The sequence below is a fragment of the Enoplosus armatus genome, chromosome 8 (genome assembly GCF_043641665.1).
Source record: "Enoplosus armatus isolate fEnoArm2 chromosome 8, fEnoArm2.hap1, whole genome shotgun sequence".
Classification (NCBI taxonomy): Eukaryota; Metazoa; Chordata; class Actinopteri; order Centrarchiformes; family Enoplosidae; genus Enoplosus; species Enoplosus armatus.
The window spans coordinates 13,785,360-13,808,403 of record NC_092187.1 but is presented as its reverse complement, the minus strand read 5'-3'; the positions used below and the strand labels follow the sequence as shown (position 1 = coordinate 13,808,403).

At 41.4% G+C, this 23,044-nt stretch overlaps 1 protein-coding gene across 1 annotated transcript; it reads left to right on the top strand.

Moving 5' to 3' along the window:
* The first annotated feature begins 14,048 nt into the window (after window positions 1-14,048).
* LOC139289137 (putative helicase mov-10-B.1) lies at window positions 14,049-22,788 on the top strand. The gene is made up of 20 exons (XM_070910660.1): window positions 14,049-14,209; window positions 15,009-15,102; window positions 15,498-15,645; window positions 16,260-16,482; window positions 16,791-16,877; window positions 17,487-17,649; window positions 17,801-17,955; window positions 18,381-18,548; window positions 18,726-18,832; window positions 18,911-19,110; window positions 19,446-19,549; window positions 20,097-20,194; window positions 20,282-20,380; window positions 20,955-21,057; window positions 21,196-21,313; window positions 21,397-21,588; window positions 21,991-22,059; window positions 22,161-22,286; window positions 22,489-22,577; window positions 22,680-22,788. The coding sequence occupies exons 1-20, from the start codon at window positions 14,049-14,051 to the stop codon at window positions 22,786-22,788; spliced, it is 2,613 nt and encodes an 870-aa protein (XP_070766761.1).
* Window positions 22,789-23,044: the final 256 nt, after the last annotated feature.

The window sequence follows — 23,044 nt, the reverse complement described above, 5'->3', positions numbered from 1 at the left end:
TCACACACATTCACATACACACTCCTCACCAGCATGAGTTGAGAGACACCGGGGCAGTAATAACACAATCTATGGCACTAACAAAGGCCGATTCTGTATGAGTTGGGGTGGGGTGTGTTATATCAGTCAAGGGGAGGGAAGTGTTTGATTAAAGGCCCAACCTAAACCCCAACCCCTGCTGGCCTCATCCCACCCCTCGCTATGTGGAATTCCAGGTGGGTCCCAGGCTAATGACTAGATGGCTGTAATTACCCAGGGCTGTTGATAGCTGGTGATTGGACATGGTCGTGCCACAGAGGACCTAGTGTGGGCTCCTGCTGGGACCACATTTAATCAAAGGCTTCTTGGCCAGCTTATCAAAGGGAATACTTTCCAGCAATCTTCTCTGCCTCAGCCCCCTCTGCTTCCCAGACTCTCAGTTCAGATGAGTCTCTGTTATATTAGAGCCCAGAAACTCCTGATAACGGGAATTCAAAAGGACATCGCACACAAGCGCAAACTTAAGACAAAAGGTAGTGTGTAAACACAACTGCATGCATGCCTTTTTGGAGAGGCCAAACAATACAGCATTAATTCATAGCCTTTCTACTAAGCAAACCTGTACTGTCTTCAGTACATTTTCTTACCCTGTAAGCCGTGTTGGTCAGTGTGTCCTGGTGATAAGATCGTCTCTCCTTGCCCAGGCTTTAGACAGGATGCAGCCATGTTCAGGCCTGATTGGAAACACCAATTCCATGATAGAGGAAATGCAAGGCATCTGACCTGGAGATACCTTAATGCAGGAAACAGATGCTAACTCAGATACAGAAGCTGAGATGAAAATACAAAAGAAACTTTAGTCTCTTCAATGAACACAATGTCTTTCAAGTTTTTAACGGACTAATATTGGGTCACTCATGATTCACCTTTAAGTCTACGAACCACATCTGCCCCAAAAAGAGCCCTTAACATCCCAGAAGTGGTCTTTTAATAGCCACAGGAGGCCCATATTGTTAGATAAGATAAGCTTTATTGTCCCTCAGGGTAATATTATCAAGCAATGCCAGTCATTGAGACTATTCTAGTGCCAGCTTCCTGTGGCAGAGTCTATCTGTGTCCTGGATGCCAGGCTGAGAGCATTCCTGTTGCAGAGTATCACAGGCAAACCATTAGTCTTCACAGCTGGCAGGCAGCATTGTGGGCGAGGGAGATTGTACTGACCGAGGGCACAGAAATGGCATCAAGAGGTTTAAAGGATTATTCTGTTTTTTTTTTACAACTTGGATGTTATTTTTGTAGGGCCATCAGCTCCAGTGCTTATGATAACTCACCAAATTAATTGCTGAGATCTAGGAATGCCGAGCAGTCAGACAATCAGTTTTAAACAAAACTCCAGGCTAGCCAACACACTAATTTGGAAGAGAAAACCAAAAGTAATGTCATCACCCAACCTTTGTAAACATCCATCACATTCTACAGATCAACTTTATTGTTCATCTTTGACCGGCAGTACTTGTGGTAGTTGTGCATGCTCACTGTTATCCTGTGCAATGAGGGATTAATATGTAATTACGGACATTACAGGTGCGCTAACTTGGTTTCACCTCGAAATAAAGTGGTTTCGAAAAGTCGGCTTGTTCACAACCTGTCTGAATGTCTTGACTGCTCCCAATTCCCCGTTGTAGTGATGTCGCCATGTTCCTAGATCTCAGCAATGAACTTGGTGGGTACAATGTTATCATAACCAATAGAAACAATAGCCAAAGCTACAAAATAAGACCCAAATAAATCTGACCGGTGGTAAAATCATAGGCACGAGTAGTTTAGATCAAACTGTGGTTCAGCTTCTGTTGAAAAGTAAAGGTTGCCCCGTTGTATAACACTGGCTCGGAACAAACTGGTACACTAACTCTCACGTTGCTGCAGTATCCTTGGACTATTAGCCACACAGATAGCGCACATGGCCCCATTCATTTATTCAACATCATCACAGTTATTCTTAACTGTGTCACCCTTTTTTTTATTTTTATTTTTTTTTTACACTTGTTCTATATTCTCTCTCTCTGCCCCTGTGTTTCAGTACTGACAGTTATGTAGATTTATCAAGCCTTATGTCCAGGCTGTAATGCGTGTCAGTCTGAGCTCCGGTTGCCAAATGACAACAACCCTGAGAATAGAGGATGAAGTTCACTCCGATTACACACACACAAACACACACACACATGCATGAAAGGCACATGGACAGGACTGGGCCCAACACATAGACTGTGTGAGTTGGAATACAGCTTCAACTGAGAGATAGAAAATAAAGGAGAGGTGTGAGACAGAGAGAAGGAAGACAGCGAGTAAAATGGATGGATGAAGGTAAGAGAGAAATGTCTAGGGTTACTTAGAGACCTAGCGGGCATGTTTATCGGCAGATCTTAATCTGAGCAGAAAGAACCGCGTTCCTCACAATTCATCATCATTACTCGCCCCACCTGCCACCTCCCTCTGACCGCCTCCCTCCACCTCCCTCCTGCTCCTTGCCTCCGATACAGGCTTCTGTCTGTGGGAATTTAGCCGGAGTCCCCAGCAACAATTGCCCAATAATATTCCCCTTGGGGTGGTCCGGGTGTCAGCCATGCGATCTGTTTCGCACACATATTCACATGTGCACACCTGCAGGCTATGATAGGACCCCCTCAGTGCCCCCCTGAGGTCACCTATCACCTGTCTGGTAAAACCCAATATTTTAGCGAGCCTTTCTACTCTGTTACTCCGTTTGTGACCAGAAAGTGCATGCAAGCATACAATTGTGTGTGTGGTGGGATGTGTTTACCCCTCAGGGCCGGTAGAACCTGGGTAATTTTTTCCCCCTGGGGGTTGGAAGGGGAGTCTGGCGAGGTGAGGGGTCTTAAAGTTTAGGTGTGTCAACAGAGAACCTTCAGCACTATGAATGATCCGTCGCCTGTTGACACCTCCCAAACATTAACGGCTTGCTCATGTAGCTAAACTCTTCTCTGGCTGGCCAGCAAAGAGGTGAATGTATTCAGAAGAACACCTGCTCTGCTGGATTAAAATCTGGCCTACAGTGTAGCTGCCTACAGTGTCAACTCTTCCATTCGTCTTTCATCCTTTCGCTGTGCCGCCATCTGATGGGGTGGGTGTCAGCCATTGGGTATTAGGTGGTGCAGCTTTGTTGGGAACAGGTTTGGGTTGGGAGGCTGTGGGAGCAGTAGGGGGTGCAGATTTATTAGGGAGTTCAGACTAATATTTACGTGACCTGCCAGGACTCGAGGGGTGTAGAGAGAGAGAGGGAGAGAAAGTATGGGTATGACTTGCAGCATCTGCATTGAGGGAAAAAGGGGATTATGACACAAAACACTTATCTCTTGAGACTTACAACAAAAAATGTCCACCCCTCACCACCCCAACCCCTTTCCCCCCAGTCCCTCAACTTTCACTCACTGCCCCCTTTGCTCTGTCATTTCCTATAATGGTTCACAGCAACACATTTATAGCCATCATAGTACTACCAGTATAATATCACAGCAACAACTGCAGTTCTCTTTTCCAAGTATCTCAAAATATTAGTCGAACAGGCAACTGGTTGCCAAATAAATTCTTTAATCTGGCAACCAGAATTTTCCAATTTTCCATTCCCCTTCATTGGCAGAGCAGTATTTCAGCACTCACTCACCGTTGCATGTAAAACATTTCCGGTGCTTCTATAATTGCTCCAACTACTGACACATACAACCACATGCAGGTTGACCTCAATGAATTTTCCGTGAGTAGAAAGCCTGCGTGACCTGACACAGCACCAATTTGTCATCCCTAATTTATCTGTGATATAACTCACTCACTGCTAGGCCAGAAGTCAGGCTTAGCGTCGGGTAGCAGAATATTCCGGTAGGTTGGGCTCACAGACAGCCACCATGAGGGTTAAAGGACAAAAGAGGGTCGGTGCTGAACCTGAGTCGGACATTTAGACAGTTAGTTGCAGTGAATTCTTCGCCGTACAAGGTGTGGGCTGCCATGTGACGAGGTTTGTATATGCGTGTGGCAGTGTGAGTGTGTTTATCTCCCTCCCTGTGTGGGGAATATACAGACACACCTCGCAAGGCACAAACAACAGTGACCTGGAAAAATTGTCGAAATTCCACCAACATACCAGGGAATCTGGGGGTTTGGGCTGACAATACACACTGACACACACAGACAACGAGAGACAGAGGTGTGGGAAACAGGAGTGATACAGGGTCAGGGTCAAATTGTGTAGGCCTCACAGACTTAGATACCAGTGAGTGATACCAGCTGACACACACCGATGCTGACACTAACAGTGATACCATGGCTACCTGAGTGACATTGATAGATAGCGCTGAGCCATCCCAGCGTGCACACACAATCAAACCAAAAACTCAGCTCATCCCTGTGACTTTTAATGAGCACATACTGCACCAAAGAGTTGTACTACTCAAATTTAAAGGGTCTAAACACTGAAAAAAAAATAAGGCAGCCTCTTAAGAGGCAAAAGGGTGAGAGGCAAATGCATCTACTGGAGTGTCTACCTGTACTCAAACATGTTCACAACTGTGTGTTTATTGTTGCTTAGAGTGGAGTATATGTGTTTACCACATCACTGGAGCCAGCGTCCCACTCCCAGTCTCCTCACCTTCAATAACACAAACCACTAAAGATATACACAAATTCACTTGTGCAACGAATCCCAAACTCACACCACACAAACAAACACTCTCCATGTGGAATGCGGGAGACTGTCTTGTTTGTGTTTTGAGGTGCAGCTTTCTCCAATTTTAATTTTCCTTCCAGGAATATGCTGTATATTCTATTCTATGCACAAACATAGAATTATAGAAATTTGGGATTATCTTTATCTTCACGTGTCTTTTTTTCACGAGCCTCGACACTTCCCCCGACTGGGCTTCACCTTCTACCAGCACTGAGACAGCTGATCGAGAGCAAGGACACAGTACAGTAGCCTCAGTCGCTCAGTAAACAGTGGTAAACAGAGCAAGCGCTCGGCATGAAATGGAGGAATACTGCGCACAAAACATTTACACATAGCTGCCACGGGAACAATATCATTTCAGTTTTACAATAAAGTGCTGGTGTAACAAAAACAACAGAAGGAAACTCATCTGTCCCTCTCTCCATTCAGAGTGACTTGTTTATGCTTCGGCCTCCCACTCTCTGTAAGGAGATAATTCAATCAAGTATAATAGAGCTTTCACACAGGCTTAACCCAGCTTTAATGCTAATGCTACAAGACCCAAATCTGGAGCCTGATCTCATATATCAAGAATTTTATTCTATTCCACCACGTCAATAGATGAGAGGCTTTACTGTTACTGTTAATATCTGCACTTTGTTCACACAGATTTGACCTTTCATTTTGAAATCTGAGGTAAATTTCAACTGGCTATTAAGTTATTTTTTTCAATGTTTTATAGGAAATTCGACTTAATGCAGTGTAAAAGGCCATAAAGACACTACAACAGGATAGAATAGATAAGACAATAATCAAAATACACCCTAACATCCTCACCAAAAGGACACATATGTAACATAAGTTACATGTTGTCATATGTTACACAATAATGCAGTACCAACCATCTGCCTAATTACAGACAAAAGCTCAGAAGAGAAGGGAAGAAGTCACATCACATTGGTGTCCCAATGCCTAAAGGAACTGTGGTATTTTAATTATACCCACTGTCAGCCAGAAAGGCTGGGACACACCACACCTTGTTTTAGCAATGCCATGCTGTGTCCACATCCTCCTCCAGTAACTAAAGCCAACTACTGACAGTGTTTTGATTCACCTCAGACAGGGAAAGTGCTCCTCTCGTGCAGAGCCTGTGGGGGCAGGCAGCGGCACCAACTTCACTGTACTAGGTGTACACATGAACATATATGAAAGGATATACACGTGCATGTACACTGTACATGCAAACACCCATTTACACCACGTACACACATACACACAAAGGGCGTAAAAGCATAAATCACTCTTATACCTTCCATGGTCTCCCTTGTGCAGAGAACAGCAAATTTTGAGTTACTGACTGACCAGCTCCACTATGCACATAAATATGCTGCTTATAGACATTAAAACTAGCGTATCAAATGTCATCTTCATTACAAATATCTTGATATAAAAGGTATAGTTGAAAATGACACCTGGAAAATGGTTTCCATCCTGGTTACTCAGTACTGTCAAAAAATGACAGACATGACTTAAAGGCATTTGATGCATGTGTGTACGCAGCATGATTTTGTTCTCACTATTCACAGTACTATAAAGATTCTCATATCTTCATTATTGGCTCGGAGCTCCATCTCTGTCAAGTGTTTGAACTGGGATAGTTTAGGGGAGAGTAAACAACAGTCTAATGTGTTTATCAAACACTAAAGCGCACACCAACAGCTGTTTACCACACGGAGAGCCAAGCCACATGCAACAACAGCACGAGGAACATGTAATCTGATGGAGTTACACAGTGTAAGGGAAGGTGATTTTGAAGGGGGTCTGTGTCTTGGATTGGTTGGGGGAAGACTGACAATATGGCCACCCTGCATGTGAATATCCAGCTGCTGCGACGCACTCTCACCCTATAGTTTGGAGTCAAAGAGGGAGGGTGAAAGCTGTGTATGCTTGAAAAGTCTCCTACTCCTGGGAAACAAATCAATAAACATGATTCCACTTCACGCCAGATTAAACTGCATGCCGCTATACATGCAGGAATACCTATAGAAGCAATTAACCATCATGAGTATAAAAGCAAGGATACTGTACACACAAAAAACACACCTACAGGTGTCATCACCAGGACTATCCATCACAGTCACAGCCTCTAGCCCCGAAATCTAACTGATTATCAGTTATGGCGAACCAGTCCTATGGTCACTTTATAAATGATAAATGTTAATAATGTAGCTTTCCCCTTAAAAGGACAGTTTAAGAAAGAGAGAGTTTTGTGGATGAGTTACTAAAACCAATGTAAGAGAGATGTGAGAAATCAATTACAGGAATTAGACTTTACATGAGGATGAAAACTACATATAATATATAACTGAAAGCAGCTAGGCGTGAGGTCCTTTCCATGGGACAAACACAAATAGATGAACTACTGCCACCTGCCTATTTGTCTTCACACAGAAACATCAAGGAGCATCACCAAATCCAGTCTGACGCACTTTGCATGCTACATTGGATTGCTCTGTTATTAACTATTTAGGTTTGCACAACTTCACTGTCAACTTTGTTTGTTTGTCTTGGCCAAATGTACAGGTGCATCAAAACTCTCTGGAATAGAAAATGAATCCTTACTTTATGCATCCAACATTCCTTTGTTCTCCAAGTCACCAAGTCATGATGTGAAATTAATCAAAAATAAGAGATTTTTAAAGAAATAGTTCAACATTTTGGGAAAATACACTTACTTTACTTTCTTGTTGAGAGTTAGATGAGAAGGTTGATACCACATTCATGTCCGTACAGTAAATATGAAGCTACCACCATCAGTCTGTTAGCTTAGCACAAAGACTGGAAACAGTTAGCCTGTCCAAAGGTAACAAAATCTGCCTGCCAGCACCTCTAAAACTCTCATTTGTTTAAACTGTACAAAAACCGAAGTGTAAAACGACATGCTGTGTTTTGCGAGGGTTTACTGTATGAACAACTTCTTGGCTGGGTGCAGTAACTTCCGGGAGTCTCCGCTGGTTGCTTGGCAACCTCATGGTGACGACAAGACCACCTTTCATACCATGTAATGTTTTTATACTTTTTGTTATACATTTTTTATCCTGATTAAACAAGATTAAATATAATTTGTGCTATTTAATCTAATTTGTTTAATCTGATGAGCTAGTTTTAGTGTTTGTATATGGTGTGTGTGTGTGTGTGTGTGTGTGTGTGTGTGTGTGTGTGTGTGTGTGTGTGTGCGTGTGCATGGTGGAGCTGGACAGTTGCAGTGTTTCAAACATATTTGTGTTTGTCCCAAGGGCAGACCTCACGCACTGGTGTTTAGATATATTTTATTCAATGTTGTTTCATCCTAGCATATAATTCCTTCAATTGAACTCTCATTTGTATTTTGATTTGATTTTACATAATGCATTTATTGCTCATGACTCCATTCAAAAGGCCGAGCTCCAAACACAGCTGCAGAAAGCATTGTTGAGCCACACAGGATTTGAACCCGAGGTGCTTGAATCAAATATGACAGATGTTACCGATACACCACAGGAGTTCAAGAATACAGTAGCTTCACTACAACACTCAGTCAGGACAACCATGTAATTTCACTGCACACACACACACAACCCCTGCAAGAAGTTAGTGTTACACCCCTTAAAAACTACCATAATCATACCAAGGCACAGCCATGGCAACCGCCACAATCAGCGACAGCAGCAGCCAAAGCTATATCGTCACATGGCTATAACCATAATCACAGCTACAGTCTGTCAGAATCAGCCACGACAGCAGCTGGTTATAAGAACACAGTGTAGAGAGCTAGGTTAAGTTATCAGTCACATATTTACTGTTGAATCATACGATATGATGGTTAAAAAGCATATCTTTGGTAACTGGACTCTACAGCTGAACTGATAGGATCAAAAATGGAGGGTATGGACCAAATTTTAATGGATAGCATGTCCATGTCATGTCCTACATGCAAGGCACAAATGCCAAGTGACAGAAGAGAAGATGCATTACAATTACAATTACAATAAGGAGGTGTCCATCTTCCTGATGGTGTCTTTACTGTCAACTCAGAATTAGCAGCATCTTTAGCGGTGGCATCAATATTTCTGTCAACATCATCATCATCGTCGCCCTCAACTGTCCAGTCATCACGCACAAGATCGTTACCTTCAGTATCACGCAGCACTCTGCCAACTGTAAGGAGGATGTGTGGTTGAGGTAGTTTGAGCCCAGAAGAGAGAGGCCTCTCTGGTGTGAGGAGGGCAGGATGAGTGTGGCGCTCAGCCCTGTCTGGATCCAGAGAAGAGTGAGATGCGAGGAGGGATGGTAGGAGATAAGTCCACTTCAGCAAACTCAATGGGACACTTCAATACAGACGCAGCTCTCACCCTGAGCACTGTCTGTCTGCCTGTCATGACACAGAGAGAGGGACTTTGATAAATTCATCTCGGATCAAGATTCTTGACTTGATTACAACTAAGTCCAACTGAAAAAACAATACCCGCTTTAGTCAGTCATTACTGTCATTTTTTGGTCTGGCTAGTATCAAATACACAATAGTGTGGCACTGGTGCAATATCAGCATCTAACAAAGGTAACGTCACTGAGGCCAATTCACCAGTGTATGTGTGTGTGAGAGAGTATGTGTGCGTATGTGTGTGTGTGTGTGTGTGTGAATGGTGAATGTTCCTCTTTATCTCACTCAATGACTGAGTGGAGGTTGGCTGTAAGGCTATCTGTCCCTCTCAGACACCCAATCTGTCTTTGTCACTGTGCTTGCAGCCTGCGCGCATATACACACACACACACACACACACACACACACACACACACACACACACACTCCTCCACTGGCATCCAACCAATCGTGTTGAGAAATAACTCAACCCTTAACATGGACAAATAGGTGTGGATAAGGCCCGCGTTGGGTCTGCTGAAAATTGCCGATTCATCACAAATTTCAAACAAACAGATTAGAGGAAGACTGTTGTGGTATTCAAATGGACTTATAGGATTTATCCATGTTTACACTCCGCCATGGTGTGTGAGACTCAGGAGGGTATGCGAGTACGAGAGTGTGTGACGGTGCCAAAACAGTCCAGGCCATTCTTCTACAAACAGATTTTCAACAAGCTCTTATCTCTCTTCTGCTCTCTCCTCATCCATTCCCTTGTTTCTTCCTCTCTTGGAAGAAATGCCCTTTGATTATCATTTCCATCTCAAATATACTGTACTTGCTACATGCAGTCTATTTGTCAGAGAGGCAGTGTAGTAATAGTTTAAAAAAACCCTTTCACCAGATATACAGTACATCACCACAAAACTGGACACAGTTAGGTGAGAGTGAGTGTGTGTATGTGTGTGTGTGTGTCATGTGTGTGACCTCAGTGGCCCGGGCTGCCTGTCTATTAGAGCAGGGGGCTATTAGACCATCAGAAAGTGGGAGCATCCCCTCTCGCCATGGTGATAAGATCAAGGCATTCCGACGGCCAGAGCGGTCATTACCCTGCTCTCTAGCCCATAATGTCCCTCCATTAAAACACCCTGTTGCCATGGAAACGCAGCTGTGGCCATTTAAGTCATTTCTTGGCCCTGCTGTCTGTCTGGGTCATTGACACACACACACACACGCACACAAACACACAATGCATCGACATGTCGTCTGATAAACTGTTACACATGCACACTGCTATCAGGGGCACTCTGTCTCTCTTTCACACACACACACACACACACAAACACACACACATGCAGAAACACATAAGCCCTGCTGTCTGGGTGTGATTTTGGCTCATGTGGGGTCATAGCCGCCAGGACAGTGGGATGATCGCTGAGTCACTAACGGTGCAGCAGGACATATGATGACATATTGTACAGTAAGACAATGGAGGCGGCTGAGTCATCATGCAGTCTGACAGGATTCAGCTTCAAAACACAAACATGGGAGAAACAGACAGATAGGAGGCTGACAGAAACACACACACAAACACACACACGCACAGCACTAAGGCAGATCAGGGTAAACAAACAGCTCTGGTTGTTCTGAAGATTTTGTGTCGAACAAAACCAACCCCCCTGTCCCTCTAATCCTCATTTGGCCACTTCCAAACTTTCTTCAGAGTCATCAGTAGACACCTCCTACGCTCAGATACACACAAACACACACACACACACACACACACACACACAAAGAGACTAACTCTTCCTAAACCCAGAAACTCACAACCAGTATAAAGACATGTTGTTCCTGAGGAACTATTGTGCATATTGTGCAACACAATTTTACCTCATTTAGTTCCGGTCAGTTGCTATTTTTGTTCATTTACAATTTTTATTTGTATGCACATTTACAGATTTCTGCACACTTAGTTTTACTGTACTTATATGAGCTAAACCTATATAAAATAATATCATAATGACTATCATGGTAATAATCCTTGCCCCTGATCCCATCCTCTTACTATTAATGTCACAACATAAAACACATCTAACCTGATTTGACAGGTTACATGTCTCCTAATTTTTTATCTGGCACTTTTATGTCGAGGCTCTGTGTTTGCCGTGATTTATTTCACTACTGACTGTACAACAATTATAATCAGCACCCTTTGATCTCTTTATAAACATGCAAAACTTGACAAATATAATACATATATCACACCAAAACAGATTTAAATACTTTAAATACTACAGAAATATTATAGTGATACCATAAGAAATATGATAAAGTTACTCGAGGCTCACAAAGCGTTGCAGTCACACTGCACAGTAAATCCTTACAGATTAACTGCAGCATGAAGAGTGAAGACACCAAATTGACCTCACATATGAATTACAAAAGAGATAGTGCAGATTACCATGATGTATAGCTGACTATTGGACAGCCAAGACAGCCAATTGCAAACATTGGTCTGCGTTGCCCCCTGGTGGCCAAAGTTCAAACCGTAAAAGAAACTGAAGCGTGAGTCAAACATAAACCAGACGTTTCAGAGTCATTCGCCATCATAGTTCTTTCTGTTCAGTGCTATCAGGATCAGTGTTCAAATTAGCTTTCTTGTGGTTTCACACCCTTTCTCATAGGAGACGAAAGCAAGTGTAAACGCTGTGGTTTCCTCTCTTCTTATTTCTCCACTTTGGGGAGCAGGTGCCAAAAACGAAGCCTTCAACTGAAATTAATAGCTCAAAGACATAAATGAACATAAACTTTATATATTACATAAACATACAGAAACTGGGACTGTTAAACTGGTATGATTTATTTGAAAGTGAAAGTGTGGTGAACCTTAACTTATCCTAACCCAAACCAGTCGACTCTGCGACTCCTAAACATAACCTAAAAACATTCATTACCCCGACTACACAGGGAAACGTTACGGAGGTTAGACACACTTCGACATCTGTTGAACCTCTACAAACTGCATCACTTGCTGTTGCTAGGCTACACTGGGATTGGGAATGAATTTACCTTTAAATCAAATCTCAACGCTAATTTTAAATTCACTTTGTCAAGCTAGTTTCCCATGCTGCTACCTGTTGTCCGCCTTTAAGTGAGTTAGCGTTAACCTACTAACTTGTTGTATGTGTTTGCTAAATAACCACTACTGCTGTTTGCTGCGGTCGAGATCAAGGTTAGCTAACATTAGGGTTGTTTCGGGGTTAGTTAGCAAAGTTAGTTAGTTAACATGTTAACTATTTACAAATAGTAATTAACTACATGTCGGACAAACTGTTGAAATTAAATCACAGACTACACTGGGCAGTTACCGTTACACTTACCGATACACCCAGGTTTTTATGTTGTTCATGCATTTACTCAAATTAACGCTAAATTTCACTTTTACTGCCGCATTTATGCCGCTCCATTTAGGCTAGCTAATTAACGCTAGCTTTCTCCCTGTCCTTTCACTGCCACACAACGCTAGCGGATAAATGTAACGTTAGCAACAACTAGCTAGCTAACTAGCATACGTGACATTGATTGTCTGTAGTGAAGTTACGTTAGCATTGTATTTGTGTAAGCCATGTCCATAATAATATTAATACAATAACGCACCGATTTTATGTTTAGGCCTAGCTTATATTTATGTCTGAAATATATTATGTACTGTATTACTGATACCACAGCTTGCAATAATTCCATAACTCTACTGGCATTAAATTATTCAGTGGATTATACGATAGAAGTGGATGAATGTATGTATAGCCAAGGCAAATGCTATAACTTTTATGTTTAGTAATTTTGTGTTCCCTGTCATGGGGTTAAGTTTACTGACAGAAGGATCAGAGAAACTTATGCGATGACTGGACAAAATTTCCTTTTGGAAGGACTGTGAAGAGGTTTTTAGATGTTATAACCGATACCCCCACCCAACGCGGATATTACATTGAGTGACGCCTGTTCTACGACCTAATCTTTAGGTTTTCGAACGGACTCCCACGCATGACCGTCTTAGCCTGCTTAGGAAGCCTAATTACGTTCCAGTAATACCACGTCTCTAGGGCCTATATAGTCAATGTGCCGACGACCGGATATTAGCAGGAATACCTGTGTGTGGTAGGTGTTTGGAGATTGGTGGTACCTCAGTAAGACCCTGAAGGAAAAAGGTCAATACTGGGGGAGGTCCACAGTGAAGGGTGGCGGACACTCGCCTGGTTTTACACTGGGCCTAACCCTAATTTATAATTTAGAGATAAATTTAGGAAATCCCTCCCTGTGTCCCAAGTATTCAGAAAACTTTAACCTCAACACCAAACATAATACAACAGCAGCAAAACATCAAACAACTGAGCTGAACCTATTCAATGTCCTTCCATGTTGTACATCGCAATATAAACACAGCAGCTTTCATCAAAATTCACCAATCAAGGTCAAATTATTATCTACTGTCAGCATATCTCAAGGAGAGTAGTCTTCTTACCTGACCTTAACTGTTGAACTTAGTTTGAACTGGTTAAACTGAATTTGAAATGTTACTTAGAAGAGAGAGGGGGAAAGGGTAGGACTCGGACACAACACAGGTGGATTGCTCAACAACTGACTGCTTGCAGTAGTTAGTTAATTAGTGAGCTTATTTTTGGGGGGTACTCCAGGTTAGAGTCTCTAGGTGTTTTGATGAAATGTTTGACTTCACATTAATCTAAATCTAAAGTCTTTGAAAGTCAGAACTTAGGGGAACGCATCACTGATTAAATGATAATGCCAGCACATAGGACTAAGGAATTTTGCTATATTCATGACTCATTTTATACTCATACTGCAGACAGTGGGTGTATGATCCTTTCTGGTTCTTTTTTTTAATACCATCAGGACCAAATGAGTTCACTCCACCAGCAGCGACAGCAACCCCAAATGTTGCCTGCAGTACGGTCTGTCCAGAACACAGGACCAGAAAAATCTGGTTACCTGAATGGGCCACAAAATACATTCGATGTTGAAGCACAGATGGCTCAGCAGGCCCGCCGAAAGATCCAAGCCCGTCTGACAATGGCAAAGTTATTTCAGCAATACAGGTAAGAAAGCCTTCAATTATAATTCTAAGGCTCAGACAGATTCAAATGTGTAATTATTGATATTCAAAGGTACCATACTATTCAGATTTCATGTTTTTAAAAAAAAATATGCTATGACTAAAGTTAAGAATAATGAATAAATTAAGTTTAGTTCAGATTATTTTTGTCTAAATGTATTTGAAATGTATAATAATACTAAAATATAAATAATATGATCTTTACTTCTGCAGTACCAAGTAAAAATGACAAATATCACAGATAAAAATCATCTGATAAGTGGCCTGTTGACCCATTTCCCCCATATTTTCAGCTCGTTATAAAGAATAAATTTATTATTTTACACATTAAATTTACACATAGAATTTTAAAAACAAATGGTGAAATGGTGTCCAATAGAAACTGTGTAGCTGCTTCAAGTAACTGCTCCCAAACTGAAACTGTGACACACAAAATAAGACAAATACTGCCAAGCCCTCAAACCTAACAACCCTAACCGACCTTCCTGTGATGTGGTTAAGAGCTGTGAAGACAGGTGCCACCCTGAGTCATTGCTTTCTCAACCTTCATTGCTCATCTGCTCGTCTTCTATGCTTGCTGGTGTTAAACTGATTCTACCTCTGCAGCCTGTATTTCTTTTTCTGATCTTGGTTTAGGCAGGAGGGATAGTGGCCGTACATCCTAAATTCTAAAGTGCAAGCAAAGCTTTGCAACAGAAGTACTGTACGTGTTTGGCAGTCCACTTTATGTATGATATAATTTCAAACAAGCCTCATGTATTACTTGTCGTCCACCATAACAGGGCTCAGCTAATCTCCAATAAATATGATGTCACCGTAACCTCTGACCCTGCGTCAGTGGAAGAGAAGATCTGCCTCACTGTGTATGAAAACAAGGTGAGACTATGAGGACTGAGGAACCTGTGTGAGATTATTCTTTAATATTTCTAATAATACCATAATTTTAAACATTTTCATTAAGTCTGAGATAGTGTAGATTAATACAATATTTGTCGCTCAACATTTAGGTCTCATCATTGCAAACACAAGAGCTTACTGACTATCATTACTTATTGTGTTGTTTGAACTCACTCACCCCTCTCGTCCTACAATATGCACACCTTTTATGGTCTTAATTCTTATCTTAATTTTTAATGGCTGCAAGAAAATGTGTTTGATTCGGTTAGTAAGGGCACTTTTGTGTGAGTTTTGTGTATGTGTGGATATGCGTTTGTTCATGGCTACAGTGGTAATACTGACAGTATGCATATAACATGTTTCCTACCCAACAGAAAGTTGTGCAGCTCACTGTGAAGAACTCTGGTGTCAAAACGGTTTATTTAAACTTTTGGGCTTCTGACCTTGTGAAGAACACTTTCACTGTCACAGGCTGTCATGGAAACATTATCAAGACTATCAAGCAACACACTCTTGGACCAGGTATGAAAAAGACACACAATCGTATGCGCCACCAGCAAGAGGGTCTATACAGTTTTCAGTGGTGATGAGCAATTTCCAGCAATAGCCCATATCATGTACACCATTCCTATTTGTGGACGAGCAAGACTGAAAAATGAACACAAACAGCACAGGTAGTGATTGTGCATAATCTACCTTGACTTGAGGATTTAGTGAAACCAAAACAACAATGTGCATAGTACATCAAAAATGTAAAAAAAAATAAAAAATACAGAAACAGGAAGCTGCACTGACTTTCATAGTGAAGTGCTTTTTTTGCCATTTTGTATAATTAAAGTATGCGTCATTTTCTATCCACTTGAGACTGTTCATAATCCTTCTGCAAATTACTCCAGACAGTCATGTGTTAGGTTGACTCAGAATAGACAACTGAGTCACAATAAGTGGTTTGACAATGAAAATACTGAATCCAACATGTTAGTCTGAAAAACACGTGATTTCATGTGTTGTATAATAAAAGTTTTTTGAATGTCTCCAGCTTTGAAATATCTACTATTCTAATTCACATTTCACAAGTAACATTACTGCTTATATACCTAATTTCTTTAACTTTTTTTCTCCCATGTTGTTTCTAGGAGAGGCATATGAAATCAAAGTCCATTTCTACTCTGACCATCCAGGCTTCTATGAACAGTTACTGGTCTTTAGGTTTGAAACACAGCAGCTGTCCTCAGATAAATTTGAGATTATGCGCCTCTTGGAAGTCACACACAGGGCTTTTTTTAGTGAAGAGCTCCTCCCTACAGCCACAAACTCACTTTGTGACCGCCAAACTGTGAAGTCGACACCTGATGAAGGGTAGTACAAGTTAATATAATTTAATGGTCATGTTATCTATGTTTGTGTGTTTATTATGCTGTACAGCATTACTTATGAAATCATCCAATGCAGTACTTTTTGTGATTGGCCTTCTACAGGCAGAAATCAAATTTAAAGAAATTACCATGAAAGGTTGAATGTGATTTCCCAAATGACAGTTGTCTTGTCTTGCCCCTCTGACATTTTCCGTTCACACAGCACACTCAATTTACATACTGCAGCTTCCAACAAGTATTAGTCAGCAAGTTATTACTGTCCCATGTTCTGTCTTTGTTTTTCCACTCCAGTGTTAAATTGATGTGGCTTAAGTGTGTGGTGCCTTTGAAGTACTATGCGATGCCTGACGGTATAGCAGACCTCAGGAAATGTGACATGTGTGTATATTTACATCCACACACACACACACACACACACACACACACACACACACACACTAAATGAGAAAGTGAACATAATTTGTGTCAGATTTAATTTATTGTTGAACCAAGTGTTCACCCAGCATCGTGGCATATTGTAAATACTCACTGACATTTCAAGTGTGAGTCTATCATTGAATAATGACTCATCTTATTAAATAGTCTCACTCCACCCTGAGCAAAGAGCTGTTAACATTACATAAGCAGTGGGTGAAAATACTCAAGCTAAATGGACATGATAGCTTAACTAGCATGATGTACTACTGCTGGGATTGGAAAAAGAAAATCAAACCAGTTCTTTAAATGACTCACTGAAGCAGTATTTCTCTAGTGATTCACACAATATGAGCGTTTTTATTCTACACAACTATTTTTGTGTTTTGTATTTTCCCACTACATTTTGTTGTAACTTTTTTGCACTGAAAAAGGTCACTGTGGTTACTAGTTTATAGGGTATGTGCAAGGAGCCATATGCTTTCAGGGCAGGAAACATGGTGCCCTAATGTTCACACATCTTCTCTGCCTGATGAAGTGATCCAGTTTCTCATGTCACTGGGATCTCTTTAGAGACCTGCAGAAGAGACCACTGAACTGGAAGAACTACTCCTGGAGGTTCCACTTGCTGCTTCATCTCGAGGAGCACCAGCTGAAGACAGAGGTTGAGAAATACATCCCGAATGCTGTGCCCATGTTCAGACATGAAAGCAACGCAGACCTTCTCATTCTGCAGGTGATGCGCCTCACACACACAATAAGACAGATTGAAGATAAGATAAGATTGACAAACTGCTGTTGCTTTGGCCATATCTGAACAATTCAGAATGAAACCGTAAATTACTTAATAAACTTTTTTTGTTTAACACAAGATTTTGTGTCCTCAGATTGCAGATGTCTCTAAGAACTCACCATTGAGGCTGTCCGGGAACCAGGTGCTGGTGACTCCTTTGGACCAGTCAAGAGTTTTTGAGAATAAAACTTACAAAGGCTTGGTCCATCATGTGGCTACAGACCAGGTCTACCTGCAATTCAGCGAAGAGTAAGAACAGACGGTTGAAAACTAGAAGGGATCAAATGGGAATACAGTAAATTGCGAATTATGATTGCTTCAGTCCCAGGGGTTGGTTGCACCTCTGATCAGTAATTAAGCAGCGAGAAATCATAAATCATAAGCTTTCCAGTCAGTTGTCTGAAAACCTGTTGTTTCATTACTGCTATTGCTCTAGTCTAAGTTACAAGTTTAATTTAAAAGTTTAAGCTACTTTCCTGCGACAAGTTTAAGGCTTGACTGAAATAAATTCACCCCTTTTCTCTGCGTTGTTGACTTTGGGAAATGTAGGTCTGCTTCTTGGTTTCAGCGTTTTGATTTTGCTCTCTTTTTTTCCCTACGCAATGCTCCCCAATTGAAATTGAAATTTTTCAGTCCATAATGCCACACATGACTACTTGTGAATTTGGATGCAGGTTCCTGAGTCTTTTCAAGGAGGGCATGAGGTTCAGGGTTACCTTCAATATCAACCGTACACCCCTGCGTATCCAACATAGAGCAGCTGCGCTGGTGTACAGGCACAGACTGAAGGAGGTGCTGTTCCCTACTGGACAACGTTCCTCCCACCGTTCACGTCTACTCAGGTCAGATTACCTCAAGGTCAAGAATCCAGGGACAACATTCAAAACATGTTATACAGACAAGGTCATACTTCAGTATGGTCTTACTGAGTCTGTACCTTTTATCCTATCATGTAAACACTGACGTTCTTAACTCAGCTCTGATGTCACCCCTGTGCACCGCTGTCTTTCTGTCATTAGGCTGGTGGGGCTTGAGAGCAACCCGGAGCAGCGTACAGCCATTCAACACATTGTTGCTGGTTCCGCAAAACCTGCTCCTTACCTGGTATTTGGCCCACCTGGCACAGGTACTGCACATGCACGTGTGTGTGATGTATTACTTTTATTTACATTTATAATAATGTGTTTTTACATGTATTGGTCAGGCAAAACAATGACTTTGGTGGAAGCCATCAAGCAGATAATGGAAACGCAGGCCTCATGCAACATCCTGGCCTGCGCTCCTTCCAACAGTGCAACTGATCATCTCTGTGAGAAGATTCTGGAAGGAAAGATGGGAAAGCGCAAGGTGTATCGCTTATATGCCCTAAGTTGCCGTGTGAGAGATATTCCCAAAAATATAAAGGTCTGGATTCTTTTTTCTTTTTTTTTTGACTCAGTTCCTCAAAAATAAACAAACATAGACATTAGCATAAAACACAAGTCTTTGGCAAGAGGTCACATATACCACAATTTTAAACAATGATTGCTTATGAAGATATACAAAGAAATACCAATACATCATAGATTTATGAAGAGTTCAGCTGCTTCACCTCAAATAACATCTTTCACTCTCTGATATTTTAGTATTATTTAGTCTAATTTAGTACTATCAGACTTAATTCTGACCTCTGCATATCTCGGTGTACTGTATGTGTGTTGGTGTGTATATGTATGTATGTGCTTTGTGTTTTTCTATAGTTTTGCTGCAACCTGAACCGCGACACAAACTCACTTATGATTCCCCCTAAAGAGGAGCTGATGAAGTATAAGATCATGGTCACCAGCTTGATAACTGCGGGAAGGTAAAGTAGTTAATGCAGTGAATTACTATTTGAATTTGAAAATCCATAATACTGTTAAATTTACAACATTACTACATATAATTCTCCTTAAATAGCCAATAAGGATTTTTCACAGCTGATCTATTTTGACATGTCACAGCAGGAAAAGCATAGGTGTAATTGATATGAATTAATAATGTATGAATTAAATAATTGATGGCTGCATTCCATTTGGGTGTGCCAGTTCCAGGTAATGTGGTCATGTGCATGCTGGCTCATTAGCTGCCCTTAGTGTTCCTTGAATCATCATATTGGCTAACACAAGCAGACACTGAGCTATAGCAAACATGCATAATGGTTAATAAAGTTTGATTTTACCATCATGTTGAGTGTAATTTTTATACATTAAATGTTTTGTAATTTACATCTTCAGATCTACTTGAAGTAGAATTATCAAGTCAATTGAACTTTGTCTGTGAAAATTGAAGTGAATGTTACGGAACTATAACTGCAATTCCTTTATCTAAATATTAAGCTTTGTTCTATCTCTGTCTTTCTCCTTATTCAGGCTGGTAACAGGAGGGATTCCTCCAGATCATTACACTTATATCTTTGTGGATGAGGCAGGCCAGGCTGCAGAAATGCAGTGTATCATCCCTATAGCAGGTGACTGAGAAGTTCAGCTTGTTTAACATACAGAATTTCATATTCTGTATAGCGTGTTTCCTTAATGTTTCTGTGTTTGTCCCACAGGTTTACTGAAATCAAAGAGATGCCAGTTGGTGCTGGCTGGAGACCCTAAACAGTTAGGCCCCATCATCACATCCGGAATGGCACAGAAACATGGCATGGGTGAGCACTGTGTATACCTTTTAAACATATAGGTGAACACTATTATTACCAGCTGTGACGGTGTGTGGCTGGTATGGTTTTCACCTAGTGAGTCTGTGTATGTGTCAACATGGCAAAATGTGGTCCTGGAGACACCTATTGTAACGACAGAAGCAGTTCTGAGTACTTTGCCAGGTGTTTATATGTCTGTCTGTGGACAGATTTTGCAACACAATAGCGTTGCAAGATGCAGTCATGAAACTTTACAAATGTGTATTTGAGATAAAAATGAAGACTGAGTTCGAAGATGGTTGTGGTCCAAGCAAGGATGCCCCTGGCCCATATTCGTTTTAAGTCTGGATCACTTTATCCCAGTATGTTAGTATGTGGGTGCGTTCTGACCCATGACTACTGAGTAATCATGAAATAATGTAGCAATGACTACTTAGTACTCACAGGTCAGAACATGTTGATGGGCATCACGGCTGCTGTGATCCGATCACAAGATGGTCTCTAGTATTCACTTAAGTGCTATCCGAACCCTGTTTATTATTGCCTGTACCTAAGGAAGTTTGAAGCCATTTACTATGTGCAGGTGTGTCCCTGTTGGAACGTCTGATGGACATCAATCTTTACAAGTCACATGAGACACAGGGGTTCAACAACCGCTTTATCACGAAATTACTGAGGAACTACAGGTGTGGTAGTGGTAATGCTTAAATATGTTGTTTAACCTTGTTACCAATGTTACTTTTAAACTTCCCCATGCTTTGTCTGAACTTGTCCCTGGCTCACATTTTTTCAATGGTCTTCTTTTCCTCTTCTCTCTTTCTCAGGTCCCACCCTGCGATTCTGAAAATTCCCAATGAGCTCTTTTATAAAGGAGAACTTCAGCCCTTTGCTCATAAAGAGAAATGCAGTTCATACTGTAAATGGGAACGCCTGCCCAAGAAAGTAATGTAGACACACACACACACACACACACAAATTCTCTCCCTCTCCCCACCCCTATTCTCATTTCTCTTTCGGTGTCTCAGGGTTTCCCTATGATCTTCCATGGAGTAGCAGGTACTGATGAACGTGAAGCCAGCAGTCCCTCTGTTTACAACATGGCAGAGGTAGAGGTGTTGAAGGAATACTTAAAATCCCTTGTTGACCATCTTCACAAAAAGGGTATGACCAAAATCGAACCAAGAGAAATTGGCATCATTGCCCCGTACAGAAAACAAGTGAGTATGTTATTACAAGAATCCATGGATAGATTAATAGACAGAAGCCAGCTTGCCATTAGTCCCCAGAGGCAAGCGCCATACCGCAAAAAAAAAGAATCCTGTTTTCCAAAACACAATTATAAAAATACATCTGTAAAACCTGTGACAGGATACCTCAAAATAGCAAACAAGGTCAATTATTACAGAGCCTAAAAAAGCTGCCTTAGTGTGGACAAATGGGCGAGACCAGGGAATGAGATACTAAAGAGGCACTTTTTGGCTGGGCTAGCAACTTTCATTCATTTGCCTGAATGTGTGTCATCTTGGACCCCAGTATTCAGTTCCCATAAAAGAAATATCCATGCAATCTAAGGGTAAGGGTAACCCTGTTAACATCGTCTTATTTTTGTGTGCTGACAGGTCGAGAAAATCCAGAACGCCCTTCAGATGGACAAAGATCTCAGGAATGAAAACTTGGAAAATGTATTGGTATGGAGATATAAAGTGATTGTACATTTGTTGCAAAACATGTTGGAGAGAGATTTGGGAGCTACATTAACAGACCTCACATTTATATTTATATTTCATAGGTTGGTACAGTGGAGCAGTTTCAGGGTAAAGAGTTCAACGTGATTCTGGTGTCTACAGTGCGCAGCAATCCCAAACTGACTGCGCACAAGCAACGATTCACTCTAGGCTTTGTTGGTAATGAGAAGGTGAGAAACATTACACAAACACACACAAAAACTCAAGAACAATATATAAGATTTGTGCGAGATCGCCACAATAAATGACACGCCTCTTTCAGAATTTTGAGCACCTTGCTCCACATTAATATGAAGAAATGATTTTCATGAAACTACTAATGTCCACAGACACTCATTAGTACATACACACTAACTGAAACCATCTCCTCAGAGGTTCAACGTGGCAATGACCCGAGCACGAGCCTTACTGATTGTGGTTGGAGACCCGAGAGTTTTGAAAACTGACCACATCTGGAACAAGTTAGTCCTCATCAGTCTAATTCTCTTTCAGTGGAGAAGGATGTGTTGGACAAATACATGTCTACCTACTTACATGCCTCATACACTGACTTCTCTTTTTAGATTGATCCATTACTGCTCCAAAGAAGGGGGTTACCGTGGCATTACAGTCTCTGATGCAGCGGAAGAGGAAGATGCACTGACTAATACACGTTCACCAAGCCTCTGGTAATATGCACATTCACACGTACTCACCCAAATCCCTTAGTCCTCAAGACAATTTTCAGACAAAGGAAAGACATACAGTGTGTCTTTCCTTTGTCTGAAAATTGTCTTGAGGACTAAGGGATTTGGGTTCTTTTTCCACCTTTGATCTACACCCCACAGTGGAGAGGGATTCAGCAACAGCTGGTCCTGTTGATGGAACCAGCAGACCTCCCAAACTCGTCTTTGGCTTCAGTATTTAACATACAAAGAGAATAAAGAAT